Source organism: Salvia hispanica, chromosome 1, assembly GCF_029641045.1.
Source record: "Salvia hispanica isolate PSC_SH4W2 chromosome 1, Shi_PSC_v1, whole genome shotgun sequence".
Lineage (NCBI taxonomy): Eukaryota > Viridiplantae > Streptophyta > Magnoliopsida > Lamiales > Lamiaceae > Salvia > Salvia hispanica.
Genome location: NC_142692.1, coordinates 44,897,948 through 44,916,706, shown reverse-complemented (window position 1 = coordinate 44,916,706; position 18,759 = coordinate 44,897,948). Strand labels below are relative to the sequence as shown.

The following is an 18,759-nucleotide window of genomic DNA, read 5'->3' as shown; positions in this document are numbered from 1 at the left end:
AGAGTTGGGATGGCCTCATTAAAAAGTGAAAGGTCAATATTATGATCGAGCCGCCTCATTTTGCATATATAGTTTATGAATATTTATAGTGAAGATTAAATGCTAAGTGCATATTAGTCAAGTTGCAAACTACAAAACATGTGGCCCTTGTCTCTTTTATACCATACCTATAATTTAGATATTTTACCACTCATCATATGCTTTATTTACAATATCAAGAAAGTCAAGTGTTACAATTTTCTATAAGCGAAATCATAACTACTATTGATTAATGAATATAATCTAGATGCTCAAATAGTTGGGTGAGATGCAGAGTATTTTATCCTTGTTATTGTTTTTTTTGTTATGCAATAGACACTTTCTATATTTATAAATGAAGTTTGTCTCTTGGGATCTACGTGTCTAAAGCTAAGTTATTTTTTGGAGTTGGTTAATCACATCGATCTATAGATTAATTGAAAATAAAGGTGTCAGAATATAATGCATGTGCACTACAAATGAAATTTACATTTAATTCTCTGCCTTTCTCTTTATCTCAAAACAAATACTCCTATTATCTTCAAAGAAAACTATTAATTCATCAAACGTTATGCCTCATTTAATAGTCTAGCCCCACCTCTGAAAAGATTATGTGAAAAAGACTATTTCAATAAAAACATGTACTCCATAATCTAACATTTTTGCGAGCTTACAAAATTGAATCATACTATCATGGTGTATGTGGTAAAAATTATATTATCTTGTTGGACAAAATCAATTTTCCACTGTAAAAATACAAACTTTTAACTTTTTTGAGCTCAAATTCAGCATTTATATCATTTTCATCCGAATCAAATTCAGAAAAAAAAGAAAAAGAAAAAAAAAAACAAGTTTTGATTTTAGCATGTTCGAACCTTGACAAAACAAAGGAATAACTTTTAAAAATTGACCAAGAATCGGAATCAAGCAAGGAATATAGGGATCGAAACATCATTCCATCTTAGTTTCCTCAATTTTAACCATTTTCAATGCTTCCCATAGTGAAGTTATGTACACCAATTATCAAAACCTCATTTTAAGCCCCAAAATCATGTAATAATCCCCATCTTTCGCGCCTCCTCTAAACTCGACCTAAAACTAACGAACACGAAGCCCGGTGTTAAAGAAAAGTGGAGCAACAAATCCTAGAGTCAGCCATCATACAAAAGTTAATAGGGTGAGGAAGAGAAGAGTGTCAGGCGACAACCTACCCGAGACCCCATTCCTGGATTTTCCATGTCAAAACCTATACGAATATCACCTCAAACTTGGCACATTGGTGGCTCTCTATGTGCTCCCTCAAACCCGAATCTCCATTGAGTTTGAAGGTGTATAATCCTTGCCTCTGTGTTAGCCCGACTGGGTATATCTTGTAGACTTTTAGCTCATTCCCGCCTCTTATGCTCTCTGGCCTCTCACTTTTCCAGATAGGAACGTGTTTCAGCGACCTAAACTTTTGCACAATAGCAGAGGATAGGGCTTTGAGGGTCAATTTATCTGACCTGCATTCAAATATTAGGCATCAGTATCAACGAATCAAGTGGAATGGTATAATTACTAAATTCAGAAAATGCAGAAATAAAAAAAAATTAACATGAGCAAACTCTCATTGGCGCAAACAATACACATACCTTAGGAAAATGGATTCCATCTTAAACCTTCCTCTTTCCCTGACATATATGTGGTATGTAGTTTTTGAGCCACGAGTACACTTGCAGGGGCGGTTTTGAAATTCTGGTCGCTTTTCATCTTTCTCTTGGCTTTTGGTTGCCAAGTAAATGCATAGTCGACATGATGAGTGTACTGCAGCCATATCAACAAGGGCCTTAAAAGAATCGGATGGCCCCTCATATTTCCACCTAAACAAAAATAACCAACACCAGAAAAAGGCCCCTCAACATCTATTCAAGTAGTTCAATTAGAAAGCATATAATAGAGGATAAGCAATGAAGTGCATTCAAACTTGAGGCAAAATTACATCAGGATATTAGGAAAAGGAAAAAGAAGTACACGAAAAGGACTCAAAATTGAACATGTTAGGACTAAAATACAGACCTTAATGATTCATTAAATGCACTGTCATTGTCAGCAAGGTATTTCATCCTCTTGGCAACAGAATCAACATCTGTGAGCTCCTTGATATGCAGCAATGAACCAGGACCAGGAGAGAAATCTTGGATATTAGGGGCGCCAATAACCACAGGAATAGTGCCTGCCAGTGCCATGTATGATCAGTTCCCTTAATCAGAAAATAGTATCGTGAAGTCCAAAATTGCACCAGTTAACAGTTGAGAAGCCAATTCAATAGAGCATCTTAGGCACATTCGAGAGCATAAGAATTAAGATTTAAGACCACGCAATGACAGGACTGTCGTGAAAGAAAAGAAGACTATTCCACGAGTGCTTTTTGAAAATCATAACTTGCATCAAACGGGTTAACCTTATAGTAGTGTAAACCGCGCATGTATCAACTTCTCCATTGAGTATCTTTCATGGCACATTAAACTGCCTTAACTTATGGAATATTGGAATCACACATAAACATACTGTAAGTATCAAATTTACATAAATATGTGTGTTAATTATGTGGAGGGGAAGGAGATTATGAGTTGATAGTATACATAAACATTAATGACAGCATAGGCATATTTACAAACATAAATTCATCAACACAAAAGAGTAAGCAAGAAGAAATGTACTTTACCCGCAACAAGAGACTGGAAGAACTTTTCAGTAACATAATCCTCCTCATTCGAGTTCTCAAAAGCCAAGCTAAACTTGTAACGCTTCAATGTTTCCACTTTATCCACTGAAAATGTGAGAAAACATGGAGTTCATACAAATCCAACTAAGCCTAGCCCAAAGATAGGATGATATAGAGCATTAACCGACAATATTACCAACAACCTTCCACTTATATCCTTCATCAACATTTTATCTTCAGAATTTTGAATCGTTAAATTGTGCTCAAAAATCAAAATAAAAAAGATTGTTACATCTTTTAAAAATGATAGGTTCCAGTTTTGCTACCCATCAACTGAAGCCTGTTATCACAGGAAATGTTTCCCGAAAAGCTGACTTACAGAGCTACAACTAAAATTGAGTAGCACAAAAGGGAATAAGAAAAGCATCTATCACAACAAATTGAGTTCATATATTGATATACCAACCAAAATATTTACATTCATTTATACAGATATTTTTGCATTCATTTATAGCAGATATTGGAGTTATGATATTTTCCAAGGGAAACTTAGTTTCTATAAGAAAAATTGATTTCTTTTGTTGATGCGTATAGAAATAATAAAACTTGGTGCCTTGAAACAGAAAATTATAATTTCATATAGGTCTGAAATAAGGTGAGGTATCACCTTTTCCATCACGATTCCGATGGCAACCTCCATAAGAATCAATTTTGATGTTTGCTTGCTCAAGTCCAACCAATGCTTGCAGCCGAAAGTTCTTAGCAGCACAGTTAGAAATGAAAGCAGCAGCTATAGCACTTCCAGTTTTGGGTTGAACTGGAGCCATCATATCGTATTCAGCCCAAGAAAAATATCCAACAGGCACATCTGATGAAAGACTGGTTGTCATTACAATGTCATACCCCCGACTGTAACATAAAAAAACACACCACAACCATATTAGTCAAGGGAGTACAAAATATGGATGCTGATTTAGTTGCGGCCATCCAGAAACCATATATGAAGAAAACAAGAACCATATGTTAATAACTAGACAGAATTATCAATGAAGCAACAAAATTGACTGGTTTTTTGTGCATAAAAATGTTTACAGAATAGCTTGATTTATGCCAACCAAAAAGAAAATCTAATGTCTGAAAATCCAAGGAATTGGCTGTTGACAGGGAAAGAATGGAATAAGAGGCAAAAGCAACCACTTTTGTGCTTACCCACCGTCGTGCCATGTCAATATTATTCTCAGCATAATATGAGGCTGCTTCCATTGACCTAAGCACAGCTGCAGTTCCAGATGACTGAGGAAGTCCAAATCCAGCATCGGGTTTCTTATTCACTTCATACCCAAACTTACATCCAACACTGCAGGTCTTAAACTCCTACACATCGTACAATTCACGTCAAAAAACACAAATTGTTGCACCAGAATCTCTAAATCTACATAAAGCTACTGAAAAACACAGTTACAAACAACATAAGCAATCAAATATTTCCACTTAGAATTGCTCATAGCTGACTGCCATTGTTGTCATAACCTAAGAATCCAGATAATCCACTGCACTGTATTTATGATCTCTTACCAAAGCAGGTGAAATTGATAATCTGAGAACTTATCTGCAATTCAACTTTGATCCTTACAATAAATGATCAACAAGCATAAGCACAATAAACACACAAATAGCATTCTACATTATGCACAACACTTTCCCACTTAACAATCAATGAATACAACAGTTCCAACAACAAAAAAGATAAAGAATAACAATTTAACCTCATCAGCCCCAATTACCAAAATTGGGTCTTTAACGAAATCCCTAGAATAAGGCACAGAGTCCTTCTTCTCCAACCAAGCTTCGCAGCTGTCGACAAGCTCCGGGACTGGGTGGCGATCCGACCCGGCGTATTCGAGGGTCCGGGACGGGGAGGAGGATGAAGAAGACGTGGTTTGGGTGAAGTGGTAGAAGGAGTCGGCCCAGGAGTTGACTATGTCGACGTTCTTGACCATATCGAGACGGCCCAGAAACGCAATCTCCCCTATCACCACCAGACCCACCAAAATGGGGAGAAAATTCGACCATTTCCTCTTGTTTAAAGATGAAGATGATGATGAATACGACGTAGATGGGATGTCTGGATCGGGTAATTCTTCGGCCTTCGGATGCTGTCTGAAGCTAGCAGCAGCCATGAGCTTGAATCGTCGAGAAATGGGGTAAAAAATGGATCTTTGACGAGAATATGGTGTTGGAAGACAGAGTGGTGAATCAATATTTCGATTTCGAGGCGTCCATGGAACTGTGGAAGGTGTTGGTGGACTTGCCCTGACCGCTTTTCTCAATATTTATTTCTGGGATTTTATTTTGAGTTTTATAACGTCAGTGTTTGGAGCTGCATACACGAACAGAAGTTTTGAAAGCATTAATGGAAAAACTTTTGTTATAAATTACACTAACTCTAATTCTCATTCGTGTCTAAAATTATTCAAAAGAAGTAATGAAAATATAAAAGAAGAAAAGCTTTTGATATTAAATGAATTTAAACTCAAATTTTGATTCCAAATAAATTTTTATCTGTTAATTTTACCCCAAGCAAACTGAAGCTTTTATAGCAAAAATCGGAGATTATAGTAGTTTGTTGTTTTATTACTACTAGACACTAGTAGCCTTTTGTTAAAGATTTTTTGCTAAGTGAGCTCGTTAAATTTAGAAAGTAGCGATCTAAAAATTAAAAAAAATAAAAATTATACTAGTCGATATAAATTTATTTTTAATCAAAATTATGCTAGATGAACAAATTAATCTACCAATTATAACATCTAAAATCCTTTCACAAAAGATAATTTTTGAACTTTTGAAGTTTGGAATAATAAGTTAGTGAAGTATATATACCTATGATTTAAGTGATTATCAAATTATATTTAACATAAAAGTTATATTTATATTTTGAACTCTCCAGTATTAGTCTACTATGAGTCTATGACAATTATTTTGTGGAAGAATTGATTAACCACTCGGCAATTTCCACGATATAGTACTAAATGACCAAATAATTCAGAGGTAAGACAGCAAAAAGTCGACCCTTTTTCTATCTATAGACTTGACTTTAGATGCAAGAATTCTCAACTACAATAAAAAGGTTTGTTAAACCATCAACTACTGCAATTCAGCTTTAGAATATGAAAAAAGAAAAAAAAAAAAAAAAAAAAAGTGAGGACTAAAACCAACATATGATGCCTCTAGGAATAATCCAATCAATAGAGGACATTGATATGCATTACTATAGTATAAGTCAGATTCACACAAAAGCAAGATTAGTTGAACCTGTAGATTCTTTACGGCTCTAACAATTAAAATACAGACAATAATCATTCATACAACAAAAATGTATAACCAATATTACTAAAAAAATTTTGAAGAGTATCAAACAACAATATATAGATATTTGTGGAGTGAGCGAACTAAGCTCACAAAATCGAAAGCAGGAGACAGATGTTCACCTAGACATCTACAGACCATTTACATCCCCGGCCACGTAACCTACAATCCATAGGAGGAAGAAAGTAGATTTTCTTTACACAGGCAACTATATAAATCATTTTATATCTCTGCATCTTATCTACAGGTCAAGCAAATGAGTTTATGCAGGCATGATAAAGCTTCTGTTTCTAGGAATCTACTACGACAAAACGATGTGGTTCTTAGTTTCAGGATACTGAAATTCCATGGGATCACATCCTTCACTGATCCTTCCCATGGACTCAACTTATATGTTACCTCGATTTGGAAATGCTAGGGGAAACTTTAAATCCTGCACCTCATTAATCTTCACCACCCTCTTTTAATGGTAATAATGTCTACAGGGCCTCCCATGTGAAAATGCATTTCAAGTTGGATAATAAACACGGCTATCAAAATTTCAAGACAGTTTCACAGCGAGCAGTAATTTGATCTGTTCATCATCTGCTGGAGGGCATCACATTGAAGGAACAATCTGCAATACCGGGCACCAGGATTGAGAAGATAACCAATAGTTTCTATTCATAAATACACTTGCAAAACAGAATTCAACTCTACACATTACTTGATCCTGATGTGATCCATCCTCCAAAGCTATCTTCAACCTTTTTGCTTGGGACTCGGAATTTAGTGTATTTTGATTGTTTTCATTCAAAAAGTTTTGACCCGTCTCCTCTGTAGAAAAAGTCAAAAACCTAACAATGTCAATATAAATGATGATATAATAAAGAAAAAGGATGATCTATACATACTGATATGAACTCTTTCCATCTATTACTAGCATTTACTCACTCGCATCTCAACATGCAGGCACACAAACGGCAAACAATTAACTGAAGGGGAGGGGAGGTTGAGCACTAAATCTTATTTTAAGGTGGATCAAATATGAATTTTGTATTCAACTTCTGAATTTGTTTTTGATCAAGAATCAAAACCTAATTCTGTTTGGGAATAGGAAGCAAGTACATTGTGTGCGAATCTATTCTCTCACTGTTTTAACCATCTTAGCAACTCAAGAAAACAAGAAGTGAAAAAAAAACATGCAGTCATTATCATTCCTTATAGAGCAGAAACATTTACATGCAGATGCATGAAGCACAAGTTCAACTCCAAAGATTTACCAAAGTACAAAGCATAAGATGCAACTTTTAACCGTTTAAGTGCAGCAGGTCACTCTCCCTTCTCTTTTTTCCGAACACAGAACAACTACAAGTAAAAAAAAATTGGAATCTACACATGGTTTATATAAAGCATAAAAAGCAATTACAGAAAATGTGATCATACAATATTAACTATAACTTTTAACGTATACAATAGAACAATTAAGTTGTAAATAAAATAACTATCACCCGTTCAATTAAAAGTTCCAAAAAAAGCAACACTATTTTAAGAACTTGCTGGCTAGAGCCTAATAGCACGAACATTGTAAAACAGTCATGGCCCTTTCTCTACTCTAACCGTGAGGAACAAATAAAAAATTAAAATCTTTAGAATCTAGTGTGTGTGGTTAAGTCAAAGCATAGAAAGCAAATGCTAAAATTCCATTATCATGCTGTTACAGTTACAAGAAAATTCCATTACCACTGACCCTAAATGTGTTAACATTTACAAGAAAATTCGGAGATTGTATACGAAATAACGAGCACTCATTCCATTAAACATTTCAAAGATAGAGGTACAGCATTTTCGGAACCTGCAATTTCTGAACCCTGATAGCATAAAAATGGTAAAAGGCCAATACAACATTCACTAATGTGTTCTGGTAAAAGCTATATCAAGTAAGGTTTATATTACTTTCCGCACCAAACAAAAGGGTCAGAGGATTCTGTTATAGTAGAGTTAATACTAGAGAAATTTGGCCACCTTTTTCAGAATTTTGCAAAATCTATTTTCAAGAAAGTTCATCTGTTCCACCATACACATCACGAACAAAGTCAAAAAAAGGAAAGCAGGGAGAAGAAACACCTAAGGATACTCTTTTGAGTAATTTAGTTTTGTTTGCTCAAGTAGACCCAAAAACAGATAAAACATAAACCTAACTCACAAGTAGAGCATAAAATCTGCCTTTTTTTCCATGTATATGATTTCTATCATCAGTTACACTTGTGATATGCAATAACAGATATCCATATGCACACAAAAGGAAAATAATACTAACAAATAACAGAACACGTGCATAACAATCAGAGCAAACTCGTTAAGAATTTTAAAGTTCAACTCAACTAAGAAAGGCAAAGTTATGGCAATGATAGTTCCGGATAACCTCTATTTGAGTCAATTATGTCCTGTGAACATGCTTGTGTTCCATGAGATATCATCCTTTCCCCTTGATTCCTTGTCCTAATGAGCTTCATGGATGTGCGCACTTTACTTAGTGATGGATGGTAATGCACATCTCCATGCTTCGAATGGTGAGTACTGTTGTGAGTAGGCCCACCCGCTGCATGCTTACTCTTTTGCCAACATCCATTACGTGAAACATTATACTGGCATAAGACAAAAGTAACAAATATATTTAGCTTTGTACAGTTAACCCAGCCCACGGATTATAAGTGAACAGCATTAAGTTTCTTGAACCTGATCAGAAGCATTGGTCAAATGCTTCCGAGATATATTTATGTCTCTCAAGTTGTGCCCTGAGCATCGTGCAAGCACAGATTTTGATTGGTACAGTTGTTCAACAAATGACATTTCCAAATGATACAGATAGGAATTGTGTTTCTCATTTGTCCATGCTGTGCTTTCGTCCTGCAGTCAGGGAAATCAAGAGGCCAATGTAAGCACATGTACGGACTCAAACGAACACCAGCTGTGACCATATTACATAGGAGTACTAATTAAAAAAAATTAAAACAGCTGTCCTATCACATGCTAATAATACCGAAACTTTTAAAATAAAATATTTCGTCAAAAATAGATAAGAGATCATAAATGGTAGTAAAACTTTATACAATACCACCAGAGGATAAAATATAAATGTACACAAGGGAGCCCTTTTGTTATTTATAGATTTGGAAAATCTTTTGCCCCTTACACAGAATGGATACTAAAATGTGTTCTCATTAATTCTTCGACAGAATTATAAATAATTTCCATAAGAATCTACGTCTAGAAGTCCTAAGCAAGCAACTTTTTTTTATTCTAAAGTGTAGATAATGACTAATTCAGCACCTAATTTCCCTTAGTAAGAATAGCATACAGAATATATTCAAACAATAAGACCTTGTGGCCATTGACATATTAGGATGAAAGATTTATTGACGGCTAACTAAAACATAACATTGTAGTTCGATTGATGAATCACTAAGTCACAAAAGAAATAGTAACACTATGCCAACACCGACACACAAAACATGTACATTCATGAAAAATTCTGATACCATCACTCTCCTACACAACAAACTGAGAATACAATTAAAGATTCAAGGGTTGGTTTTAAAATTCAAAGAGGAATAAGCTAATAATATTCCTAGAAATTCAGTGGGGCAGAGCTGAGTTAAACCAAAATCCATATGTATCATATTATCAATTTCATTCTTTTGTTGCAAATTAAAAATTTATAATAGTTCAGTTTCAGAAGATAAAGGAAAGTTATATAAGGGAAGGCAGAGATAACTCAAAGAGTAAACCATACTTTACCAGTTGATTGTTGTTTCAACCCATTACTATTTGATAGCACTTATAAATTAGGCCATTTTGTATATCTCATTTTGTCCAACTGGCCATTCTCCAACAACCTATCTATGCAGTTCTTTTAAGCATATCCAATTAGTCTCAAAAAAATCCACATTACTTAAATGGTATTGCAATGCATCCAAAATTACACATGTATTCCACGTAGAAGACCCTGACGTAGCCTTGCCCTTGCTAACACCTTCACTTAACTAAAAGTCTTAAATTACATAGTTAAACAAAAATGTTCCTTCAGTCAGTAATGGATTTCAGATCTTCCTTGTTTTATTAATTTGATATGACAGAGCTTGTCCTCGAAGGAATGAATTCAAATGCCTTTCGTTAATGCATATCATCTTTAAGCTTCCAATCTGTTGTAATATCAATTTATCATAATCACCAAGAGTGGATATTGTTTCCTTTCCCTTTAAAAATTAAAATCCACCAATGAGCTTGCCTCGCAAACAAAAATCTAAAAAAATCACAGACGATTAGCTAGTAACAGCCTAACTTATGCAACATTTACCTAACAAACTACTGAGCTCAGGATCTCCGCAATTAAACCTCAGACACAGTGCATCAAACAGCCTTAGCATCGAGAGACAGATAGCAATCGCACTATCAAACGGAGAGTTGCGGAAATCGAGAGAAGAGAAAGAGGAGTTACCGGCGTCACATTCCTCGAACGGCGAACGGGATCCTCGCAATTCTCAACGGTCAAGGACGATGCATCCGAGGTCGAGCGGCGGTGGCAAAGTCTATCGAGCGGAGGAGGCCGATGCTGAGACTCCGAGTCAAAATCTCCTTCCATTAGCAGATTGTGGTGATCAAACAGAAGAAAAATATCTGGAAAATAAGAGGAAAATGGAAACCCTTGGCCAAATTTGGAAGAGAGAGGCGGTGTGAGAGAAAGTGAAGCTCCACATGGAAACGCTTTTTTCACACGTGTCAATGGTAGCAGTCGAGTGCCACGTCAGACCGAGGATGATAAATATCTGCAACAACCAGCGCCAGCCAGATATTTTCTTGCATTTTGTCTTCACTTGCCACTGTCCTTTTCTTTTCTTTTTTTTTAATTCCAGGTGTGTCAAAAATTATGAAATTTAGAATAGGAATTAAATAAAAATAATTCGTACATTATTTACAGTCAGATTTAAAAATTGGGATGTTCATTTAGACAAATTTCGATATGTTATTGATATCACTGTTACTATGCTGTAGAACTTTAAACAAATACGCTGCTGAATGCTGAGAATCTTTCAACAAATCATATTGCTTTTGATATCATACAGTATTATTTTTTTAAATAGTCATCCAATCTCGTTTATATATAAATATTTAACGGTATACCTTTTCATAATTGTGTTATTTTATGTTAAAATCCACATAATTAGTGATAGGTGAAATTGCTTTCGTTCTCATATTAATTTTTGAAATAGTTATCAAAATCTCGTTTAAATATGGAATTGCCTTTTTCATTTGTGTTATTTTATCTATAAGCCACATAATTAAGGATAATCGATGTTACCATCATTTCAGGTACTTAAACTATAGAAAAATATCACATTCAATACTAGACAGAGAAAAAAATATATATTATAAGTACATGTATCCAGTTACTCCAATTTTGTAAAAGTAAAAAATGTCCTCCATACCGGAGGACATTTTTGGTGAAAAAATAGGCCGAATAGTGAAAAAGTACCGTGGGTTGGATTACCTATTAAGTTCATGAACTATTCATGATATTTTTAAAATTTATAGATTATTTTTGCTTAAATTTAAAAATTCGGATACCTTATATATTTTACTCTTAGTTTTATTTTTAATATAAGAATGAGTTTTGACATATTTCATTCTCTAAGTTGATAGCTAGCTATGCTACTAATTAAATACAATTTGATTATATACTTAATTTAAGCCATTATTTTTAAGAGTAAACTATCCTAATAGTCTCTGGTCTTATCGAAAAATGCATCAATGATCCTCAAAAGAATTCTATAGCACTTTTAATTCCTAAAAATTATACTATTAAACAAGATCAAGGAATATTAAAGTAGCTAATACTATTTTTAAAATACAAAATTGACATCCATTCGACTTTTGGAAAATGAAAGATCCCTCGTACAGATATTTATTATTGCTGCAATTGAAAGTGATAATTAACTCAACATGATGGTGTTTCACATTTGAAAACGATATTCTTCATCAGTCAAATTTTGACAATTTTCAGCTAGAGTTTGTTGAAGAAAAGTAGACACAGAATAAATTGACGGCAAATAAAATCGGAAGTGGGTTAGTATTGGAGTACAATTTTTTATCATAAAATAGAGCCCACTTTTGGATGAGAGGCGATAAAATACAATAGTCTATCGCAGTACTTTTGAAACGGCGTAAAGGTACCAATCTACGTCAGATTAAACTATAGTAGTATTACCAAAATGCTTTTATTTGATGCGGGAATCGTGTGAATCATTGACCTCACACTGTTCCTTTTATACAAATACATAGATGAATTACCGTATTGTTAATTCACCATATTAAATTAAACCTCAATTAAGATATGACAATTTGCTGAAAATGTCAAACTTCAATCAGTCTAGTCTTCGAAATTAGGACATTCCTTTGCTTTTCCCTCTTCAGAAATGCCATCGACTTCATATATAAGAGCATCCGCAATGGTGCTTAGGCCAGCAATAGACCAGCAATAGGCCAGCCATCTCTCCCCTGCCACGTCAGCAATATTAAAAAATCTACTTGCCACATCAGATTTAGGCCAGCCATAGACTAGCCGCAATAAAAATAATTCAAAATATACTACATTTACGGAATTAAAATTACGATTAAAATACGAAATTAAATTTACGAGACATATACGGGAAAATTCATTAATTTTATTTAAATAAAAAAAAGTACATTAACTAAAAATCATAAAAATAACATAATAAAAAAAAATCCGGGCTTCCACACACGAGCCCGACGGTATGACATGTTTCTGTTTTAGGTCTTAATTTTGTATTGGGCTAGTTGTTGTTGTCCATCGCTAGATGTTGCTCTTGTACAGAAATTTAGAGATAGAGAAAATCGCGTTTATATAGTTTTTCAAAAATTAAAAAAAAAAAGAATTAAATTTTTTTTTTAAAAAGAATTAAAAAAATTAAAAAAAGAATTAAAAAAAAAAACAAAATTCGGCGCTGGCCGATCGGGCCACCACAATGGCGGCCAGCGCATCGGCCAGCGCCGAGCGATCGGCCAGCCCACGCCGATCGGCTCGCCGATTTCGCGCTGGCCGACTCCAATGGTTCGACTAGCCGATCGGCCAGCGCGACGAATCGGCTAGCCGGTCGCTAGCCGCCCATTGCGGATGCTCTAAAGTCTGATAAATATTCAGAGAAAAACAATCAAAACTAGCAGCCTTTGATTCAATTCTAACCGAATTGTACTCACGGAAATAGTAACGGACGTATATGACGTGAATAATAAAAATTTTAATAGTACTAATAAAAATTTTGCAAAACAAATTTACCTCTGCATTCCATCATTTATGTTTCAGTAATTCTACAATGCTGTATAATTTTAATACTTCTAGCAAATAATAAGAGCATCCTCATCCGTGCTCTTAGCTAAGAGCATGGAAGTGGACCCGGACCCACTTTTACTCCTTGTCCCTTAGCTAAGAGCACAACACCCACATTCGTGCTCTTAGCTAAGGACAAGTTCAAGGGTCCTACCATTCTATTATTCAATTTAAATAAAAATATTTTCACAATATGAAAATGCATTAAAAATTTAAAATTACATAATTAAAATCCTAAAAAATAAAAATTACATAATTAAAATCCTAAAAAATAAAAATACATAATTAAAATCCTAGAAAATAAAAAAATACATAATTAAAATCCTACAAATTAAAAATTAAACACGTAGAAGACTAGTCATCTATCCCCAATTGCCTCTTGAAACCCCGGATCATTTGCTCATGTGTTGCAAGTTGCTCCGGAGTCATCTTAGACGTATCGTTCAAATAGAGTTGACCCAAGAGGGTCCACAATGTGTTGTTCGCGGGTGGAGGAGGAACAAAGGGAACGGGGGCGGATGGAGTCGAGGCGCGATGGCGGGTGGTCGTCGCCTTCTTCTTTCCTTGCGGCCGGCGGGAACTGCTTGGGCCAGCGTCGGGGCTACTCAAGTTAGTTCCGGCAAGCTGGGTAGCCACATCATCGGAGGCACCGTCAGATAGGGCTACCGACGTCCGACCGTTTGTTGGAGGAGGATGCTACTACGCCGCCCCTATACTTCGGATGTAGGCGCCCCTCCTGCCAACAATCGAGGTACTTGAACGCTTTGAACTCCATGCGTTGGTAGGTTGCCAAGGCGGCAGTGATGATGTCGAGCTCACTCATGTCGCTCCCCGCCGACCGCTCTTCCTGGAGGTAATACCCCTGTAACTTACCGATTGTCTCGTTGCATCTGAAGAGGCAATTGCGCACCATACTATCATTGCGATAGATGGTTCCCCCGGCCGGGTTTCATTGTAAAGACGAGTGATGCGCCACCAATAAATTTCCCCGGTTTGGTTCGTGTCAGTCTCCGGATCTTCGGAGACTGCCAAGTAGGCTTTGAACATCGCCATCATCTCACCCGGAGTGTGCGGGGTGCGGGTGCCACGAACAGGATGAGTAGGAGTAGGAATAGGAGTAGAGCTGCTGCTCCCTCCCGATCCGGGTTTGGGTACCCACCCGAACCCGGAGGCATTTTGATCGTGCACCGGGTAAGGACGGTAGCCACCCGGACCTTGCGACCCTTAAGTTTGAGGAGGGGCCGTAAATTGCGTTTCCGGACTAGGGAATGAGTCGGAGTCGAACCAATCGTGGTTCCAACCGCGATTGCCGGAGGGGTGATCGCCGAAGCCGGACATTGTGTAGTGTGGTGGGAATTTAGATGAGAGAATATGAGAAAAAAGATGAGAGAATGTAGATGATAGAATAGATGAGAATGCGATTTTTTTTGTGTCGAAGTGGGGGTATTTATAGATGAAAATGTGAATTTTGGGGGAAAAAAATAGAAAAATAAATTAAAAGTGGTTAAAAAACGGATATAATTTTTTGGGAAGTGGGAAAATATTTTTTTATCTAAAAACATTTTTTTAAATAAATTTCAAATTTTTTTTAAAAAAAAATTGAATATGTCAACGGCTATGCCGATGGCCAATCAGAAGACGCCATGTAGGGCTGCTCAGCGGCAAGGACGTGCTCTTAGCTAAGAGCAGCCGTGCCGCTGGCACGGACGAACAGTTCGCAGCGGCGGACGAGATCGTCCTTGCAGCTGGCACGGACGGACGGATGACAAAATTTGCACCGCTGTGGTTGCTCTAAAATAACAATATTAACTTTTTTATCATTAAATATGTGAACAAGTAGTCATACTATTACTTTCCACCAAGATGTTCATAAACCTTTGTTGCCACATCAAATTTAAGCTTTGGTATGCACCACTGAGAGTCTTTCTACTGGCCTAGTTTAACTCACTATTCACTCACAAGCTTAGAGCATCCACAATGCTGTCTAGCCGATTCACGTCGCTAGCCAATCGGCTAGCCGAACCATTGCAACCGGCCAGCCGAGAATCGGCGTATAGCCGATTAGAGGGGGTTGGCCGCCATTGTGGCGTGCCGATCGGCCAGCGCCAATTTTCATTTTTTAAAAAAATTTTTTTTTTAAAAAAACCTATACATATGCGATTTTAGTTTCATTTTCATTTGCACCACTTGTTTTAAAGAGTTTTCTCGCTCTCTAAATTTTTGTACAAGAGAAACATCGAGGGATGAATAACGCGGGTGGTAGCGGTGGTGGTAGTGGTGGTAGTGGTTGGGATGCTGAGGAGTACGAACGGCAGATGAACGAGGCTATGGAGGCCTACATGAACCGCGAGATAGAGCGGTACATGCGAAGGGTGGAACAGCAGGCAGTACCTCGTCCTCCACCGGTTGTCCACCACCGAGCAGTGATTGATCGGGATCACGTAGCTGCACATCAGCGCCTATATGACGACTACTTCGCTCCGGACTCGCGGTTTCCAGCAACCATGTTCAGACGGCATTTTAGAATGCGCAGGGAGTTGTTTATGCGTATCGTTGATGCTTTTGAGCGTCAATATCTTTATTTCCGCTTCAGGCACGATGCGGCTGGCAGAGCCGGCCACACCCCTATCCAAAAGTGCACGGCGGCAATCAGGTAGTTGGCCTACGGAGGTGCGACGGACATGTGGGATGAGTACCTCCACATCGGTGAGACGACTTCTCTGCAATGTCTGAAGTTTTTCTGTCAGGGCGTGATTCAAATTTTCGGTGAGGAGTACCTTCGAAGCCCTACCCCCCAAGATTGTCAGAATCTGATGGAGATGCACGGGGAGCAGCATGGGTTTCCCGGGATGTTAGGCAGCATAGATTGTATGCATTGGGAGTGGAAGAACTGTCCGACTGCCTGGAAGGGGGCCTACACGACCGGCTACAAGTCAAAGAATCCCACGATGATCCTCGAGGCCGTAGCTGATTACCGGTTGTGGATCTGGCATCCTTATTTTGGGGTAGCCGGGTTGAACAACGACCTCAACGTCCTCAACTCGTCGCCCCTCTTCAACGAGAAGTGTCAGGGCATCGGTCCAACCGTCTCATTTGTGGCCAACGGCAACCGGCATGATATGAGCTACTACACAGCGGATGGGATATACCCTAGGTGGCCCGTCTTTGTGAAGACGATCAGGCACGCGGCGGATGACAAGAAGACCTACTTTGCGGAACGACAAGAGTCGGCGCGCAAGGACGTGGAGCGCGCATTTGGTGTGCTCCAGTCTCGATGGACGACAATTAAGGGTCCAACGCGTTTGTGGGATGTCAAATGCGTTTCCCAAATAATGTACGTCTGCATTATCATGCACAACATGATCGTTGAAGACGAAGGCTTACAACTGACTAGTTGGGCCAATGACGATGAAGCCGGTCCAAGCCACAGAACGGCCACCCCTAGCGTACGACATGGGGTACCTCTCGATGAAGTCGGCCGCCTCCAGGAATATGCCGACATGCGCCAAGTGGATGCTCATATTCAACTCCAAAAGGATATAATTGAAGAGTTGTGGGCACGGAAGACTGCACGGCGATAGTTTTTTTTCTTTATTATGTAATTTTTTTTTTAATGAATGTACTTTTTTTTAATGCAATTAATGAATTTTCCCGTATATGTCTCGTAAATTTAATTCCGCAATTTAATCGTAAATTTAATTCTGTAAATGTAGTTGTTTTTTAATTATTTTTATTGCGGCTGGCCTATGGCTGGCCTAAATCTGATGTGGCAGGTGGATTTTTAGTGCTGCTGACGTGGCAGGGAGAGAGAGTGGTTGGCCTATGCCTGACCTATTTCTATTGTGGATGCTCTTATATTTGTATCTAACAACTTCATCATAGTTCAATTTCCACGATCTGTAGGATCATGTTATTATATATGCGGGGTAATTACACCTTACATATAAAACGTTTCATCAATGTTTCAATTGAGTACAAAATGTTTTAAGTTAACAAATATCATACAAAAAGTTTGATTAGTGTTACGAACTAGTACATTTCGTCTAAAAATCACTAACATCGTTACTTTTTCTTATTTTTCATCCTTTCGACTCTAAAATTAGCTACAAATATTAGCTAAAAATTAAATGTGAATTCATTGCTTGATAAAATGCCTATATGGCAAAGTATAAGGTATTATTTAGAGAAATAATATTATGTTTTTAGGGCATAATTTTGGAGAAAAATAAGAAAAAGTAATATTGTTAGTGATTTTAGACGGAATGTACTAATTCGTAACGCTAATCAAACTTTTTGTATGATATTTGTTAACTTAAAACATTTTGTATTCAATTGAAATATTGGTGAAACATTTTGTTATGTAAATTGTAATTACCCTGTATATATGCTCAAACGCCTCAGTTTGGCAAACTTGATCACACTAGCGCGAACCATTATCGCCTAAGATCTACATTGCTCAATCATACATGTGAAGTAAAAAACTATCTAGAAAAGCAAGTTGGTTCATGTTTTTCCTTAAACCTCCAACAAATTATACTAAAAATAGTACTGGTCCAAAACATCTCAATCAACATAAGCATTTCCAAACTTCAACTCTATTCATCAATTATTAATTTCATTCAGTTTATTGTACGCCTAAAATTTACCTAATTAGGTATCAAATAGAACTAGTTTATGGTTATCAATAGTCTTGATCCAAGATTCGTGTTATAAATTAATTTAAATTAAAACTAATCAACATTAACAATTCATTTTTATATAATTCTACAGTATGCCGTGAATTTACGACCTATTTAAAATTTAATCAAATCCAACCAGAGTTTCTCTATGTAGCTCCTGGTATGCTTGATTCCTAGTGAGTAGTGACTCTATTATCTTGCAATGAAAAATTCAGTAAACAAAACTTATAGGATTGAATGTATTAAAAAGATCAGCATTGACATAGTTAGACTAGGACAATGAACAATGGACTAAAAACAAGCCTGGACCTAAAAGATAGGGGCGTAACTGCTAAATCGTAAGATATGTCGCAACACCAAAGATCAAATTTAATGCGATAATAATCCAATGACCAAATATAATACGAACGGCTGGATCTAAGATGTGCCGCAACTCCAAAAAATACGGCAACAACTTCAAATATCAAATTTAATGCGATAATCCAACAACCGAATATAATAGATTTTTACGAATTGTTGGATATAAGATGCGCCGCAACTCCAAACAATGCGGCAACGACTAAAAATATTTAACAATGCGGCAACGACTAAAAATATCAAATTTA

The 18,759-nt window shown here is 36.8% G+C and overlaps 2 protein-coding genes across 4 annotated transcripts; both read right to left on the bottom strand.

Annotated features, from left to right (window-relative positions):
• Positions 1-1,138: 1,138 nt before the first annotated feature.
• FUT11 (fucosyltransferase 11) lies at positions 1,139-5,157 on the bottom strand. Its single transcript, XM_048119191.2, has 7 exons — positions 4,489-5,157; positions 3,936-4,096; positions 3,390-3,631; positions 2,723-2,827; positions 2,074-2,230; positions 1,650-1,877; positions 1,139-1,520 (listed from the first exon to the last, which is right to left on the bottom strand). The coding sequence occupies exons 1-7, from the start codon at positions 4,900-4,902 to the stop codon at positions 1,265-1,267; spliced, it is 1,563 nt and encodes a 520-aa protein (XP_047975148.1). The 5' UTR covers positions 4,903-5,157; the 3' UTR covers positions 1,139-1,264.
• Positions 5,158-6,081: 924 nt separating this feature from the next.
• LOC125218958 (cold-regulated protein 27) lies at positions 6,082-10,817 on the bottom strand. Of its 3 annotated transcripts, none has more exons than XM_048120784.2 (5): positions 10,569-10,810; positions 8,807-8,977; positions 8,493-8,715; positions 6,795-6,904; positions 6,082-6,704 (listed from the first exon to the last, which is right to left on the bottom strand). In XM_048120784.2, exons 1-5 carry the CDS (start codon positions 10,710-10,712, stop codon positions 6,687-6,689), a joined length of 666 nt encoding a protein of 221 aa, XP_047976741.1. In that variant the 5' UTR covers positions 10,713-10,810; the 3' UTR covers positions 6,082-6,686. The 3 variants fall into 3 exon arrangements, with proteins under 3 accessions (XP_047976741.1, XP_088912832.1, XP_088912833.1); XM_089056706.1 differs by lacking the exon at positions 6,082-6,704 and adding an exon at positions 7,351-7,435 and having other exon boundaries at positions 6,813-6,904; positions 10,569-10,817; XM_089056707.1 differs by lacking the exon at positions 6,082-6,704 and adding an exon at positions 7,383-7,435 and having other exon boundaries at positions 6,828-6,904; positions 10,569-10,817.
• Between the last annotated feature and the right edge of the window lie 7,942 nt (positions 10,818-18,759).